A 17,038-nucleotide genomic window follows, 5' to 3' on the forward strand; every position below is an offset into this window, starting at 1 on the left:
GACAAACTACCAGTCAAACAGAAGAGATGGCCTTGTATGCAAGTACTTACAATATGAGGCAATAGAAGAGACACAAAAAGTTAAAAGTTTTTGTATTGTAGGGTCCAACCATCTTTTATGATGTAAAGGGTCACATATGAAGAGCTGCACTAGCCAGTATCTGTATATATACAGATATGAGGTACTATTGAGTACATTACATTGGGAAACTGTTGGAGACCAGATTTAGAACATAATGTAAAAAGTGGGAAAGGGAAAATAGGATGGTGAGTATAATAACCAGCCAATTAATGTGTTTTTAGGGCACAGTTAAAATTGTGGATGTTGGGGATTAACCTGATTGTTTGGGGTAGTGCATTTCGGAGAGATGGTGCAGCTTCAGAAAATTCTTGGAGACTGGAGTGGTAGGTTTGGATTATGGAGGAGGTTATTCATAGATCATTGACAGAATGGGGAGACTGCGGGAAGGGTGGTAGACAGAGAAGAGGGAGGAGATGTAAGATGATGCAACACTGTGGAGATATACTTTTATTTTTTATGTGAAAGCCTAGTAGTAACTGATGGCGTCTGTCAAGGCATTCATCAGATGTATGGATTTTTTTATGGTTGGTAAACTGATTCTGCACATTTTAGAATATGTTCGATTTATAAATACATTAAAGGAAGAAAGAAACACACATCTTTGATGCTGTCCATATCTACAGCAAGATCTAGATGCTTAGTTGAGGGATGCCAGGGTAGAATCTAGGGTAGCCATGCTGTCTCCAGGCCAAATAATGTCCTCAGGGTCACCCAGTTATGATGATCTGTAAGGTCCTGCCATAAGTTGGGTTTCAGATGTCTGTTGTTAGTGTAATGCTGACAGGCCTAATATCATGCAAGTATTGTGCAATATTAGACCCGCAATCAAGCATCTGAAAACTAATTTTTGTAAACATAGAAAAAAAAATCATAAAAAATGTTTTGTAATTAAAAACTGTAAAAACAGAAAAAGTACTCCTAGTTGGTATTGCTGTGTCTATAGCAAGCTAATCTATAACACTATCCCACTAATTACCCCGTACAGTAAAAACTAAAAAAAAAAAGAAAAAAATTTGCATTGCAATGGATTATACCAGTAATAAGAGTAATACAAGTTAAAGTCCAATATAGGGACTAAGATTTTTTTTTAAATAAATATAAAAGAAAAATTCACTAAATAAATAAAAAAATGAAAAAACCTATACCAATAAATATGTGTATTTATGTACACATATTTGATATAGCCGCGTCCTGAACAACCCAGTCTGTAAAACTGTCACACTAGTTAAGCCCTTCAGTGACCGCTGTAAAAAAAATTAATAGATTAAAAACATGGCAAAGATGAGGCTTTTTCATTATACGGGCAAAAAAAAATGCAATGAAACTTGCCTGTAAATAAAAATATTATCACTGAAAACGTCATCTTGTGCCTCAAAAAAATAGCCACCACTCAGCTCCATTTGTGAAAAAAATAATAAAAAAAGCTGTAGCTCTCAGAATATAGGGATGCAAAAACAATTTGTTTTTCTTTAAATTTGTTTCTCTTATGTAAAAGCGGTAAAGCATAAAAAAAAATATAAATTTGGAATCACTGTAATCCTACTAACCTGAAGAATAAAGATATCTTATCAATTTTACAGTCAACGGCATAAAAAAAATCCTGAATTGCTGTTTTTTTTTTGTTCGTTCATGCCACCTCCCAAAAATTGAAATGGAAAGTGATAAAAAAGTGCCTGAAAACAGTACCAATAAAAACATCAACTCATCCCATCAAAAAGAAGCCCCTCACATGACTGTCAGCGGAAAAATAAAAAAGGTATAGCTCTCAGAATATAGCGATGTGAAACTATTATTTTTTTCTATAAATTCTTTTTGTGTTGAAGCAGAAAAAAAATTATGTATATCTGGTATCGCTGTAATTGCAGTGACTCGAGGAATAAAGCTGTCTTATCTCTTATACTGAGTAACAATGTAAAAAATAAAACTAATTGATTTGTCTATTTTGCCTCCCAAAGTTCGCCGTAAGGCTTGACTCCCATTTATCCTGCTGTCTACATACACTGAGCACTTACACCAGATTTTCCATATAAATTTCTGAAATACGTGATTCAGGCAGAACCCCCAACAGAACATTCACTATAATGACACAGAAGGAGTCATTTTGGGCTCTCTCTGGCCTATGATCTTTGGGTGCCTATCTTTTTAAGCACACATAAAAACACTGTCGACCAGAGTTTTATGAATTTCTGAAAAGACGCACACTGATGAGCAGAGGTCAGACCGATTCGAGAGTAATTCTGGTGTCTCATTATGGTGAATGCAACCCATGGGGCTTTCATCTGTATTTTGTCATTGTGAGATTTAGATGGAGTCCCCGATATAAGTGCACAATGTAGAGCACAGGATAAATGTAATCCAAAATGTTATGTAAAATAAGAGCTTCAAGCCAGTCCACAAAAAAAACAAAAATCCCCACTCAGGTCCGTCATCTGTTAAAGGGATCCAATCACCAAGATTTTTGTATATAAGCTAAAGTTAGTGCTATACTGGCACGATCAGGCTGATTGTAAACATACCTGTAGTTGTCAGCTCGGATATTTAAGTTTTGAAATCCAAGAAAGTAAAGTTTTGACTGACAGCAGCTGAGGATCAGATAATATCTGGGGGGGATTCATAGTTATCCCCTCCCCTTGTTAGAATTAGCATAAATATTATACCATAGATTCACTTTTTCACTTACAGGACCTGTTTAAGGTCATACTCATGTAACCAGAAGGAGCGGGGCCACAGCCAACAAACCTGATACAACGAAGCAACATTTTTCTGTTTTTCTGAGGCCCTTTCCTCTACACTGTGTGCAGAATTATTAGGCAAGTTGTATTTTAGAGGATTTTGTTTTTATTATTGATCAACAACTATGTTCTCAATAAACCCAAAAGACTCATAAATATAAATAAAGCTTAATATTTTTGGAAGCTGGAGATTATTTTTATTTTTAGATTTGGCTATCTTAGGAGGATATCTCTTTGTGCAGGTAACTATTACTGTGCAGAATTATTAGGCAACTTAATAAAAACCAAATATATTCCCATCTCACTTGTTTATTTTCACCAGGTAAACCAATATAGCTGCACAAAATTTAGAAATAAACATTTCTGACATGTAAAAACAAAACCCAAAAAAATTACAGACCAATATAGCCACCTTTTTTCTGATGACACTCAACAGCCTACTATCCATAGACTGTCAGTTGTTTGATCTATTTACGATCAACATTGTGTGCAGCAGCCACCACAGCCTCCAGACACTGTTCCGAGAGATGTACTGTTTTCCCTTCCTGTAGATCTTACATTTTATGAGGGACCACAGGTTCTCTATGGGGTTCAGAACAGGTGAACAAGGGGGCCATGTCGTCATTTTTTCATCTTTTAGACCATTACTGACCAGCCATGCTGTGGAGTAGTTAGATGCATGTGATGGAGCATTGTCCTGCATGAAAATCATGTTTTTCTTGAACGATACCGACTTCTTCCTGTACCACTGCTTGAAGAAGTTGTCTTCCAGAAACTGGCAGTAGGTCTGGGAGTTGATCTTGACTCCATCCTCAACCCAAAAAGGTCCCACAAGTTCATCTTTGATGATACCAGCCCATACCAGTACCCCACCTCCACCTTGCTGGCATCTGAGTCGGAGTGGAGCTCTCTGCTCTTTACTGATCCAGCCTCTGGCCCATCCATCTGGCCCATCAAGAGTTACTCTCATTTCATCAGTCCATAAAGCCTTTGAAAAATCAGTCTTAAGATATTTCTTGGCCCAGTCTTGATGTTTTATCTTATGTTTCTTGTTCAGAGGTGGTCATTTTTCAGCCTTCCTTACCTTGGCCATGTCCCTGTGTATGGCACACCTTGTGCTTTTTGGTACTCCAGTAATATTGCAGCTCTGAAATATGGCCAAACTGATGGCAGATGGCATCTTGGCAGCTTCACGCTTGATTTTCTTCAATTCATGGGCAGTTATTTTGCGCCTTTTTTTCTCAACACATTTCTTGCAACCCTGTTGGCTATTTGCCATGAAATGCTTGACTGTTCGGTGATCACGCTTCAAAAGTTTGGCAATTTCAAGACTGCTGCATCCCTCTGCAAGACAAATCACAATTTTGGAATTTTCAGAGCCCATCAAATCTCTCTTCTGACCCATTTTGCCAAAGAAAAGGAAGTTGCCTAATAATTAAGCACACCTTATATAGGGTGTTGATGTCATTACACCGCACCCCTCCTCATTACAGAGATGCACATCACCTGATTTACTTAATTGGTAGTTGGCTCTCAAGCCTATACAGCTTGGAGTAGGACAACATGTATAAAAATTATCATGTGATCAAAATACTCATTTGCCCAATAATTCTGCACACAGTGTATTTTGTTTTTACCAAAGTTGGGGCCAAAGCATCATTTTAGTGGGAATTTTTTTTTATCCCAATATTATAAACTTTTGAGATGCATCTGGGTACAAATAGTTTGATATAACTATAGATAAATTCCTTGAGCCGTATAGTTTCCAAAATGCACCCACTTGTGGGAGGTTTCTGCTTTTTCGGCACCCTGGATGCTCTGTAAATGTAACATGGGGTCCATTATCGGTTCTAGTTAAAATTGTGCTCCAAAAGTCAAATAGCATTCCTTCCCTTTGGATCCCTGCTCTGCGGCCAAAGAGTAATTTCTAACTACATATGGGATGTCTTTGTACTTAAAGAAATTGTTTTAAAATTGTCATATACATTTTCTCCTACTATTCTTGTGAAAAAAAAACAGGGCCAAAACAACATTTTCGTGGAAAAAAAACATCTTTCATTTTCAAGTACCAATGTTATAAAACTTGTGAAGGATCTATGGGTCCAAAAAAAGTTACTACACTCAATTCTGCGAGATTTCTGCTGTTTTTGTAACTTGGAGCTCTGCAAATGCAACATGGGGTGCACAATATTCCAATCAAATTTACAGTCCAAAAGTCAAATAACGCTCCTTCCCTTTTGTGTCAAAACAGTAATTTAAACCAAATATGCGATATCTGTGCATTAAGATGAAATTGCTTAACACATTTTTCCTCCGTTTTCTCTCAGTACAGCTTATGAAGATGAATTATTTGAGGCTAAAAAAACATTTTAGCTGAAAGAATGTAATTTTTAATTTTTTCATTCCGCTTTGCATTAAATATTGTGGAGCACTTGAAGGGTTAACAAACTTTGTAAATGCAGCTTTCAATAGTTCAAGGGGTGCAAATCTTAAAATTATATCAATTTACCGTAGTTTTATTTTTTTACATCTAGGCCCGTCAGTCGCTTCAAAACTAAATGGGTCTGTAAAAAAAAAGTTCATTTTGTAAATTTTGCTGAGAACATGAAAATAGCTGCAAAACTTTTAGGCTATGTGCGCACGTTGCGTAATTGCATGCAGTTACGCTGCGATCTGCACCGCAGCGTAACTGCATGCGTCCTGCGTCCCCAGCATAATCTATGAAGATTATGCAGGAGCCGTGCGCACGTGGCGTATTAGAGCGCAGTGTTTCGGCTGCTGCCCGAAGCGCGCATTCTAAGAAGTGACATGTCACTTCTTTCGTGCGCTCTGCCTGCGGGTCCCGCTCTGTCTATGGGAGGAGCTGCAGTCAGAGAGCATGAAATCGGCTTATTTTTTTTTTTCATTACGGACTCTTTCTGCAGCGATTAAAAGCGCACGTGTGCTGTTCAAATCGCTGCAGAAATTTCTGCAGGGACAGTACGCAACGTGCGCACATAGCCTTAACCCTTATAAAATCCTAACAAACTTTATACTTTGGAACAGGAGACTTAGACAATCGACCTGTGTAAAAATTTCTTATGTCTTACAACCAGGGACGGACTGGGCTGGGTGACAGTGGATGGCTGCTCAGGGTCACGCGAATGCCCAGTGCCGTCCCAGCTGAAATACAGAATAGCAAATGCGGCCACGCGGCATGCTGTATGCTGCTAAGTCTGCTAAATGACATTATGCAGTATGCCTAATGTAACTTACCATCACCAGAGAGGATTTCCAAGCAATGGGGTCCGACTGAAGACAAGATACACTGGAGGCGTTAAGGACTGTTTGGCGGTCTTTGGGGCAATCAGACTTGTTATAGGAAACTGTGGGAGCCATCACAGTGTGTATATGGATTTGTGGGAACATCACATTGTGTATAGAGATCTGTGGGACCATCACAGTGTGTGATGGGAATTATACTACTGTTTATAGGGAACTGTAGGGGCCGTCATAAAGTATATAGGGGGTAATATATCCATCATTTTATATATCGGGAGCTCTGGGTGCCATACTCTATATAGGGAGCTGAGGAGCCATCATACTCTATATAGGGAGCTGTGCGGGCCATCATACTGTGTTGAGAGGAGCTATGGGGCAACTTTGGCTTGAGCAGCCTTAGCCTATACAGTATGTAACAATGTAGCCTGAATCATAACACTATTTTTTGTAAGTGGCCTATATTAGTTTGAGACAGAGACTACAAGCGCTGCACTGAAGCTGGTCAGATTACTGAATGCGGCCAGTTTTTAGTGCCCCGACACTCCTTCCATGTAGCAGTCTCTACTTGCAGCTTCAGAGAACACAATGCTGCTGGTCCGAGCTATCAATCTCTAGGAGTGTCCCAATTCACAGCAATCAGGAAGGCAGAGGTACTGGGCATTACTGAAGTAAGCCACAAACAATAGAAAGAAGTGGCCCTGCACCACCGCGCAGTGTCTCACACCGGTGTCAGCAAGGAGTAGGTTAGTTCAAGTCGTTCCAGGAGGTAGACTGGCCGTGGGTGCTCGTTGAACCGAGAGAGAAGTTTTCTCATAAAGCCAGCAAATTGATAGAAAAACAACAGCACATACCAACGAAGATCCAGATATTAACGTTCTTTATTTCATCCAACGATGCAGGTAAAAAGCAGGAGGAGAGCTGGCTGCGGGTCCCCTCAGGACAAAGGCCATTTCGTGCCCAAAAGCACTTCTACGGGTCCAACCCAACGGTGCAGGTAAAAAACGGTAGGAGAGCTGGGTGCAGGTCCCTTCAGGACGACGTCCGTTTTGTGCCCAAAAGCACTTCTACGGGTTCATGAATGGACCGTAGAACTGTACGTGTACCGTTAGATGAAATAAAGAACGTTAATATCTGAATCTTTGTTGGTATGTGCCGTTGTTTTTCTATCTATTTGCTGACTGCTGAAGTAAGCGCTTCACAGAAAACTGTAGTCTAGGAGCTGGGCACTAGTGAAAAAAGATAATACAGCTGCTTTTAAGGCAAGACAAATCTTTATACACAGTATATCACAAAAGTGAGAACACCCCTCACATTTTTGTAAATATTTTATATCTTTCATGGAGCTACACTGAAGTTAACTCTTCGTAAAGATAGCCTAGGCTAAAAGAAGATTGCCAACACCCTGAATCTGAGCTGCAACACGGTGGTCAAGACCATACGGGTAGTTTAATAAGACAGGTTCCATTGCATACAGACCTTGCTGTAGTCGGCCAAAGAAGTTGAGTGCTCATAGTCAGTGTCACATGACGCCAAGAAGGGAAAATAGCTAATTGGGAACAATTTGGCCATTTTCATTTAGCGGTGTACTTACTTTTGTTGCCAGCACTGTAGATATTAATGGCTGTGTGCTGAGTTATTTAGTGGGCACCAAATTTACACTGTTATACAAGCTGTACACTGACTACTTTACATTGTATCAAAGTGTCAGATCTTCAGTGTTATCCCATGAAAAGATAATAGAATATTTACAAAAATGTAAGGGGAGTAATCACTTTTGCACTTTTGTTATATACTGTATGTGCATTATTTTTTACAGAATGGTTTACATGAATTTACATATATTACTGTTTAATGCAAATATTTCTGTCCCAATTTTTCCAAAGAAAGTAGTGAAAAAAATATATTGAGTAAATAGTCCCATTTCCTTTGCAACTGAATATTGCAAAAAACTATTCGGTATACTGTGGTGCTGTCTGTTCAGCACATACACCTGGTAACTAATCAAATGTGCCAGATGTACCCCCTATTGCTATGTGAATAGTGTCTAATACTGATAAACTACCCTCTCCTCGGAGGTCGGGGCTCCCCTTGCAGCACACATATCTCATAGAACGTAGTTTATTCTATAACTAATCAATAAGATGTATTTCCTTTGGTGCGGCGAGTGCAGCATCCACCAATGTAACGTGTCCTGGCAGTTCTGGAATGTCATTCTGTATACAGATTACAATGTTGTAAAGTGATAATTTGAAGAAAGCTCTCTACGGATTGTTTATCTTCCATTTACAGAGTAAATGCTTGTGCTCGGAGATCCCATGGAAATTTAGTGTAATGTAACAACAATGCAGTGATGCAATGGGAAAGTATGTGATTTATAAATGTGAGTCAAACACATAGCTGCGGGGCAAGGTTACGCACTGATTTCCTAGTTGGCCGTGGGGCATATCAGCCTGTCTAGATGCATATGAGATTGCTGTAGTACAGTTAGTCATGGACAGTTTCCATTGAAGTTTATTTAATACTTTGCTGTAATGTTCTGATTGCAGTATGTGCAAACTATGCTGAATTGGTCACTGGTGACTGGTACTGCCCTGCTATTCAGCCGACATCGATGTTTGCCCCATTTTGCTAAATTTATAGCGTTCCTTGAAATGTCTTTATCATTTCCTCACCCTTTCATGCCTCTGTTTTTTATAAGTGCTATTAAAGGGGTTTTCTGTCAATTGATAGGATACTTGATAAATATCTGATTAATGGAAATCCGACTGCTCCCAATCCACCAACCTTTCTATATGTCATAGCAATTAAATGGAGCAGCATTGCTGCAAATGCACCCTGCTACTCCATTTGCAAATTGCCTCTTCAGAAAGGAAGGACTTGAACTCTAGTGGCACCAATTGGAAGTACCAACCCTAAAAATCAATATCGACCCTTTAAAACGAGCCTTGCTATATGACTTAGGATATATAAGCCAAACCAGAATCTGAATTTGCAGACACCATGTTTCTGGGTATTGCTCCTCTTCCTCTCTGAAGAGACAATTTGCATATTAAATTTCCCAGAGGAGCATGGAAGGCATTTAAGTGTCCTCATACTGGCATGCCAGACCAGGTGTGTCACTCTCCATAAGGCGAACGTGTAAGGGGCTTTAAACGTTGCGACATCGCTACTGATATATCGTTGGGGTCACGTCGTTAGTGACGCACATCCGGCACCAGTAGCATCATCGCAATGTGTAAAGCCTAGGTGCGACGATGAACGAGCGCAAAAGTGACAAAAATCGCTGATGTATGTCACGTCGTTCATTTTTATAATGTTGCTCCTGCTGCAGATACGATGTTGTTTGTCGTTCCTGCAGCACCACACATCGCTGTGTGTGGAGCCGCAGGAACGACAAACATGTCCTTACCTGCGTCCACCAGCTATGCGGAAGGAAGGAGTTATGTCCCGCTCACCTCCGCTGCTATTGGCCAGCCGTTTGGTGACGTCGCTGTGACGCCGAACGCACCTCCCCCTTGAAGGAGGGATAGTTCGGCAGTCACAGCGACGTCGCCGACCAGGTATGTGCGTGTGAAGCTGCCGTAGCGATAATGTTCGCTACGGCAGCAAACACCATATATCGCATGTACGATGGGGACGGGTGCTATCGCGCTGGACATCGCTAGCCAATGCTAGCGATGTCGCAGCGTGTAAAGCCCGCCTTAGCCTCTCAACTAGTCAAACCTGATCTCATACTTTGCACTGACGAAAACATGGATGGTGTCTGCAAATTGAGATTCTGGTTTGGCTTATATATCCTAAGTCATATAACAAGGCTCATTTAAAAGGTTGACATTAACTTTTAAGATTGCTACTTCCAATAGGTGGAACTAGAGTTGAAGTCCTTTCCCTTTTCCTCTCTGAAGAGGCATTTTGCACATTAAATTTCCCAGAGGAACATACAAGGCATTTAAGTCTCCTCATACTGGCATGCCAGACCTGGTGTGTACCTCTCCATAAAGAGAAAACGTCCCCATAAGATCCCAGTCTTAAGCGGGCTCTACACGCTACAACATATCTAACGATGTGTCGGCGGGGTCACGTCGTAAGTGACGCACATCCGGCATCGTTAGTGGTGTTGTAGCATATGACAGCTATGTGGGACTGCGATTGAACGTAAAACCGTTCATCGCATACACGTCGTTCATTTCCTAAAAATTGCACGTCGGGTTGTTCAATGTTCCCGAGGCAGCACACATCGCTCCGTGTGACACCCCGGGAACGATGAACAGATCTTACCTGCGTCCCGCCGGCAATGCGGAAGGAAGGAGCTGGGCGGGATGTTTACATCCCGCTCACCTCCGCCCCTCTGCTTCTATTGGCCGGCTGCTGTGTGACGTCGGTATGATGCCGAACATCCCTCCCACTCCAGGAAGTGGATGTTCGCCGCCCACATCGAGGTCGTATGGAAGGGTAAGTACGTCTGACAGCTTCTAATCGATTGTGCAACACGGTCAACAAATTGAACGTGCCGCACATACGATGGAGGCGTGTCACATCGCATACGATATCGTATGCTTAATTGAAAGGTGTAAAGCAGGCTTTAGCCTCTCATTTAGCCAAACCAGATGTCATACGTTGCACTGATGAGGGGCAGCACCCCGAAACACAGTGACTGCAAATTGAGATTCTGGTTTAGTTTATATATCCTAAGTCATATAGTAAGGCTCACTTTAAATTGATAATATTGACTTTTAAGATTGTTAAGAGGTGGCACTAGAGTTCAAGTGCTCTTCTTCTCTGAAGAGGCAATTTACAAATTAAATTTCCTAGAGGCGCTTGCAAGATGTTTAAGTCTCCTCATACTGGCATGCCAGACCTGGTGTGTCACTCTCCATAAGGTGAAAACCTCCCCTTAGATCCCAGTCATAGCCTTTCGTTGTGGAACAGAAGATGATTGCTGAGCAATGTACTCAGGGGCTGACAGACATTTATCATCTATCGTATGCAGAGGTAATTATATAACTTGTAGGAAAACTTCTTTAATATCTAATTTCAGCTACTCCTACTGACGTGTTTTGTCATGGTAAATTATTTATTTAAAGAAAATATTACTTCTACTTTCCTTTTGTTTTGCAGAACTGACAGAACCACCAAGTGGATATCTTTTTCATTGATAAAAAATTGATTGCATTTATACCAAATCTAAACATCAAACAGAGCTTTTTTGGGAAATGGAAACTTATTTTTAACTTTTTAAATTCTGTTTAAAAGATTATTTTGTAAAATATTAGATTTTTATTTTTTATAATGAAATTGCTGTGCTACATATTGGTAAAGATCTGGACATACAATGTTATGGGTGATTAGACATTCCCTGGATCCTAGAGAATTTCCATTCTTCTAAAGAGGTGAAGAAACGGCTCTTGGGATGATTTCATGCACAGTTTTATGGGGAATGGCATTGGTGCTTTTTTGAACCATACAAAGTGAATCAAGCAAGAAGTTTGCTTTTATTTTTCCCAATTTTTTTTAATCCTGTTTTGGTTTTGGTTTAAAATCTGGATAAAAAACATTTATCATTGCATGTATGCCAAATTTTGGTGAAAAGTTAGACATTTCATTTTCATAGATGCCTGCGTTAAATTTATTAAAAGGAACCTATCATGTAAAAAAAAGGCCATTATCCTACAGTTATGGGGTTAATTTGCAGGATATAAGCGTTTTGAGGCCGTGCGTCCGCCACACTAAAAACCCCACTACTGGGAGGACTTTAACTTTATTTACTTACGGCAGCCTCAAGCTTTTAGTCAAGAGGACACGACTGCCACAATTTCACTCACCACTCAGTGCACAGTTTACGGCGGCTGAACTATACCCTGTCACTGACTGTCAGCCAACTCTGACTGATAGCTAGCTTAGTGCAGTGCTGCTCAATATGCATAAAGCGGTGTCTAAAACTGCACCGACAGCACGTCTATGACTATAAGCCCCAGTTTGCTGGAAGGAAAAAAGTTTATTTCCTCCCAGCAGCGGGGTTCTCACGGCGTTGATGAAATCACAAGGAGCCGATGGTTGTCATGGCACCCTGAGGTCACACAATGACCTCCTGGTGTGCCAGGTATGAAGGCCTGTTAGACCCAGCCATAAGCAGGATCTAACAGACAGTCTGTCAGTGTAATTTGACAGGTCTCATATATTGCAATACATGTGATCAAAATAATAAAAGTTAAAGTCCAATAGAAGGACAAAGTGAAAAACTAACAGATGTTAACAAAAAAAAATCAATATCCCCCCCCACCAGAAAATAAAGAGCAAAAAATATTTCATCATGTAAAAATGCTGTTGCATGTTATGTAAAAACAAAAATAAACTAATGAAGCTCACATATTTGGTATCACTATGTCCAGAACAACACTAATATAAATATATATATATATATATATATATATATATATATATATATAAATAAATATAAAAACTGTCACGCTATTTAATCCTTACAGTGAACACTGTAAAAAAAAAAAAGTATAAAGAAACTATACTTTAGGAATCGTACTGACTTGAAGAATAAAGCTGTCTTAACACTTTTACTAAGTAGTGAACGGCATTTAAAAAAACTAAAAAATTGTGTATTGCTGGTTTTGCTCATTTTGCCTCCCAAGAATCTGAATAGAAAGCGACCAAAAAATATCATGTGCCCAAAAATAGTTTCAATAAAAACGTCAACTCATCCCACAAAAAAAACAAGCCCTCACATGACTGTCTGAAGAAATATAGAAAAAACAATTTAATAATGTGATGCAACTGTGAAAATAAGGCATTTTATTGTGTGACAGTTGCAAAACATGAAAAAAAAAATATAAATCTAGTATCGCTGCAAATGCACTGACCCGAAGAATAAAGCCATTTAATCACTTATACTGCACAGTGAACGGCATTAAAAAATAAATAAAACCAATTCTTGACCTGCTGTTGATTTGCTCATTCTGACTCCCAAAAAGCTCAGCTCACATTTATCTTGCGCTCTACGATGAGCGCTTGCACCATGGATTACATGTAAATCCCTGAAATATGTCATTCAGACAGAACTTTCAATGGAACATTTGCTATCATGAGGCAGATGGTATCTGAGGAAAGCAACAGTGATTTTGCTGAAACGCGTTGTGTAAAAATAGGAGCTTTTTATTATTATTAATAATAAAGCTAATCATCTTACAAGACTGGCAGCCCATTTACTAGCGCTCAACCAGACCGAAACTTCTAATCTACAATAATGCAAAGTCAAACACAAAGGCATTGTATCAGCTCACCAAACTCTAATGAATGTCTATAATTAGGGTGTGGTGCATGGACTCTCTGAACCGGCTTTCAGGTAGTATTGGAGAAATAGAGGAAAAAATCCAGCATCAACTCATAAAGGGACACTGGTCAAAATTGAAAAATGAGGCTCGGTCATTAACGTACAAATTGGCTTGGTCCTTAAGGGGTTAATGGTACTCTACATAACCAAGGTTATGCTGTTCTTTTCTGACTTTTGTCCTGATGAAGAAGGCGGAGATGCCTTTGAAACGCGTAGACCTGTGAAAATAAAGAAAAGGAATTCACGATATATCTTTGGATTGTGGTTTTTAGCGCAGCATTTAACCCGATTTCTTTTGATCATCCCCCATCCTGTTGCAATATTGGGGCTGCAGCTGACCACTTTTGTATTCATTTACCATTTTCCGTGCTGACAAGGTGTTGTGCCTGTCACAACTGAAGCAGGTGAGTACCTGTCCTATTCCCTGCACCTATCTCTATCGGTTAAAACCCTATGTGCGCTTTCTTTCCACAGTTTATGGGCTCATATATAGGAGGTTATGTGGGGCTCATAGCATACAGTTGAATCCAGAAGTTTACATACACTATCTAAAAAGACACAGATGCATTTTTTTTCTCACTATCTGGCATGAAATCAGAATAAACTTTTCCCATTTCAGGTCAATCAGGAACCAAAATCTAATATATAAAGCTGAGTGTATGTGTGTATGTATGTCCGCTAAAGGAATGTACATTGTTCAAAATTTTGTGATTGTAAAAGTAACAGTCACCCCATGTGACTCAGGGAACGTCATAGACTATGTTTTGACTGGAAAATTTAACCCGCGCTTTACAGTTACTTTTCAAAAAACCTGCCTCCATTAAAGTCAATGGATCTGGGAACTACAGGTCATTAATAGCAGCTCTAATTGGTTGTTATAGGAACAAAGGACATTCTTAGTATAAGAAGTTTATGTGTGAGGTAATATGATTTCTGTGGAGAGACGGATAGAGACAGACAGGGAAAGAGACAGGGAAACAGACAGCGAAAAAGGCAGACAGAGACAGACAGATAGGGAAAGATACATACAGATAGACAGGGAAAGAGACAGACAGGGAAAGATACAGACAAAGAGACAGACAAAAAGACAGACAGAGAGAGAGAGAAATGGACAGACAGACAGGGAAGACACAGACAGACAGGGAAAGAGACAAACAGGGAAAGAGACATAGTGACAGACACACAGAGAAAGACAGAGAGAGACAGACACACAGAGACAGACAGACACACAGAGAGATAGAGACAAACAGAGGCAGACAGACACACAGAGACAGACAGACACTAAGCCACACAGTCAGACAGAGACAGACCAGGAAAGAGACAGATACAGACAGCGAGAGACAGACAGACAGACAAAAAAAATACAGAGACAGACAGGGAAAGAGACGGAGACAGACAGACAGACAGACAAATAGATAGACAGAGACAGACAAGGAGATACAGAGACAGACAGGCAAAGAGACCGAAAGACAGATAGAGACAGACAGAGACTGGGAGAGAGGGAGAGACAGTTAGGCCTAAGCCACACGGCATGAAAATCGGAGCGAGTGGAATGCGATCTTTTATCGCATTCCACTCGGACCAATATTAGCCTATGTCCCAGCACCCATGAGCGATTATTTTCTCAGCCCTAATTGGACCGAGAAAACAATCACAGCATGCTGCGATTGTAATGCTAGTCTTGTTTCTCTCGCACCCATTCAAGTCTATGAGAGAAAGATCACACTGCACTCGCAGTACATCGGTGTACCGCAAGTGCTGGGTGAGAATGGCAATAGCTGGCTACTGTGGAGAGAGGGAGATAAAGCCCTCTCCTCCACAGAGCCAGCCCGCCCATCCTCAGGGCCGCCCCAACCCCCACAGCTGAGGTCCGATCGCACGGTCGGACCTCAGTCGCAGTGACACTCGCATGACACTCTGCTCCTGCTGTGCTGCCAGCGTGAGCAGAGTGTCATGCGAGGATTTCAGTAGATCTCCGTGTCGCCCCAGCCTTACTATCCCGGGCAATGCCAGGTACTACAGCTAGTTATTTCTATTTTTTAAAGTCAAAACTTTACATTACATTTCATTTAAAAAAAAAATTGAGAAAACGTGATATGGCAGAAAAAAGCATAATCTTAGCTGCCATATGTCCCATCGCTAACAACCAGTGCAGTTTAAGGTATATGGTTAATGGCCTAGTTTTATTGAAAGCTGACAAGCATTAGCTTGCTGTATTTTTCATTGGGAATAAACCTGCATTTAAGGACCACTAACGCATTATGACTGGAGTGGTTTCAGGGAGATTAAACTTCTCTCTCGCCCAAGGGTTCCACGACAAATGATAGAAGTGTTGTCTACACATAGATATGGTATATATTCCCACAGGTGGGGTGGAGGGAAAGCTTGACCCAACAGCTCACCTTCAACGATATAAGTGTGCTAGTACTGGTATGCTAACAAGCAGTTAGGATGAAGGGCTTATTTTAGTTTAGCTAATGGCGAGTCGATAATGAATAATAAAAGTCTTTTCTTCCCTCTACTTGACTTGAGGTCCTCATAAAATCTGGAATGTGAGAAGAACATCTTTTTAAATATTATGTATGGGGTTCACTTTTCTGTATGCTGCAGAAGTTTGCAATTTTTTTTTTTGGCAGATCTTGAGAACTGCTCCCAGAAAAATAAAATATGAGTAACGTATCCATTGTAAATGTGATAAATCAGATAATCCCCGAGATATAAATGGGTGTTCTTATAATGTGATGGCAATGATATGTCGTCACTTTATATTTGGAAGGGGTTTTTGGTCTTTGGGACTTCCACTGACCCATAGACTTAAGGCCGCTTTACACGCTGCTACATCGCTAGCATTGGCTAGCGAAGTCGCGTGCGATAGCACCCACCCCTGTCGGTGGCATGATATGTGGTGATCGCTGCCGTAGCGAACATTATCGCTATGGCAGCGTCACACGCACATACCTGTGCAGCGACGTCGCTGTGACCGGCGAACCGCCTCCTTTCTAAGGGGGCGGTCCATTCAGCATCACAGAATCGTCACTGAACCGCCGCCAATAGAAAAGGAGGGGAGGAGATGAGCGACCGGAACATGCTGCCCACCTCCTTCCTTCCTCCTTTTTCGGTGGATGCAGGTAAGTAGATGTTTGTCGTTCTAGCGGCGTCACACACAGCGATGTGTGCTGCCGCAGGAACGACAAACAACATCGTTACTGCAGCATCGTTACTGCAGCAGCAACGATAATTGGGAAGAGGGGGGCATGTCACCGATGAGCGATTTGAACGTTTTTGCGACGATTCAAAATCGCTCATAGGTGTCACACACAACGACATCGCTAAAGCGGCCAGATGTGCATCACAAATTCTGTGACCCCAACGAGATTGCTTTAGCAATCTCGTAGCGTGTAAAGCCACCTTAAAGCTGTGATTGAGCAGGTAGCAGGACAACGCTGTGTAGGGGAAGGACTGTGAAGGGACTGCAGTGGGCGTTGTAGCACCTTCATTCATAGGATCTATGGGCATCTTAAAAACTAGACTCCAACAGAACTTAAAATGATGGCATATCATTGTCATATGTCACCACTTGAGACATGGAAATATCACTTTAAAGAAACCCAACCATGAGGAT

The 17,038-nt window shown here is 40.7% G+C and overlaps 1 protein-coding gene across 2 annotated transcripts in view; it reads left to right on the top strand.

Moving 5' to 3' along the window:
* Nucleotides 1-13,633, top strand: part of LOC142291019 (uncharacterized) — a 38,519-nt gene extending 24,886 nt beyond the window's left edge. For both annotated transcript variants that reach the window (XM_075335225.1, XM_075335226.1), the window contains one exon: nt 11,193-13,633. In XM_075335225.1, coding sequence (XP_075191340.1) covers nt 11,193-11,230 — 38 coding nt within the window. In that variant the 3' untranslated portion in view covers nt 11,231-13,633. The remainder of the gene's footprint in view (nt 1-11,192) is intronic.
* Nucleotides 13,634-17,038: the final 3,405 nt, after the last annotated feature.

The sequence above is a fragment of the Anomaloglossus baeobatrachus genome, chromosome 2 (assembly GCF_048569485.1).
Source record: "Anomaloglossus baeobatrachus isolate aAnoBae1 chromosome 2, aAnoBae1.hap1, whole genome shotgun sequence".
Taxonomy (NCBI): domain Eukaryota; kingdom Metazoa; phylum Chordata; class Amphibia; order Anura; family Aromobatidae; genus Anomaloglossus; species Anomaloglossus baeobatrachus.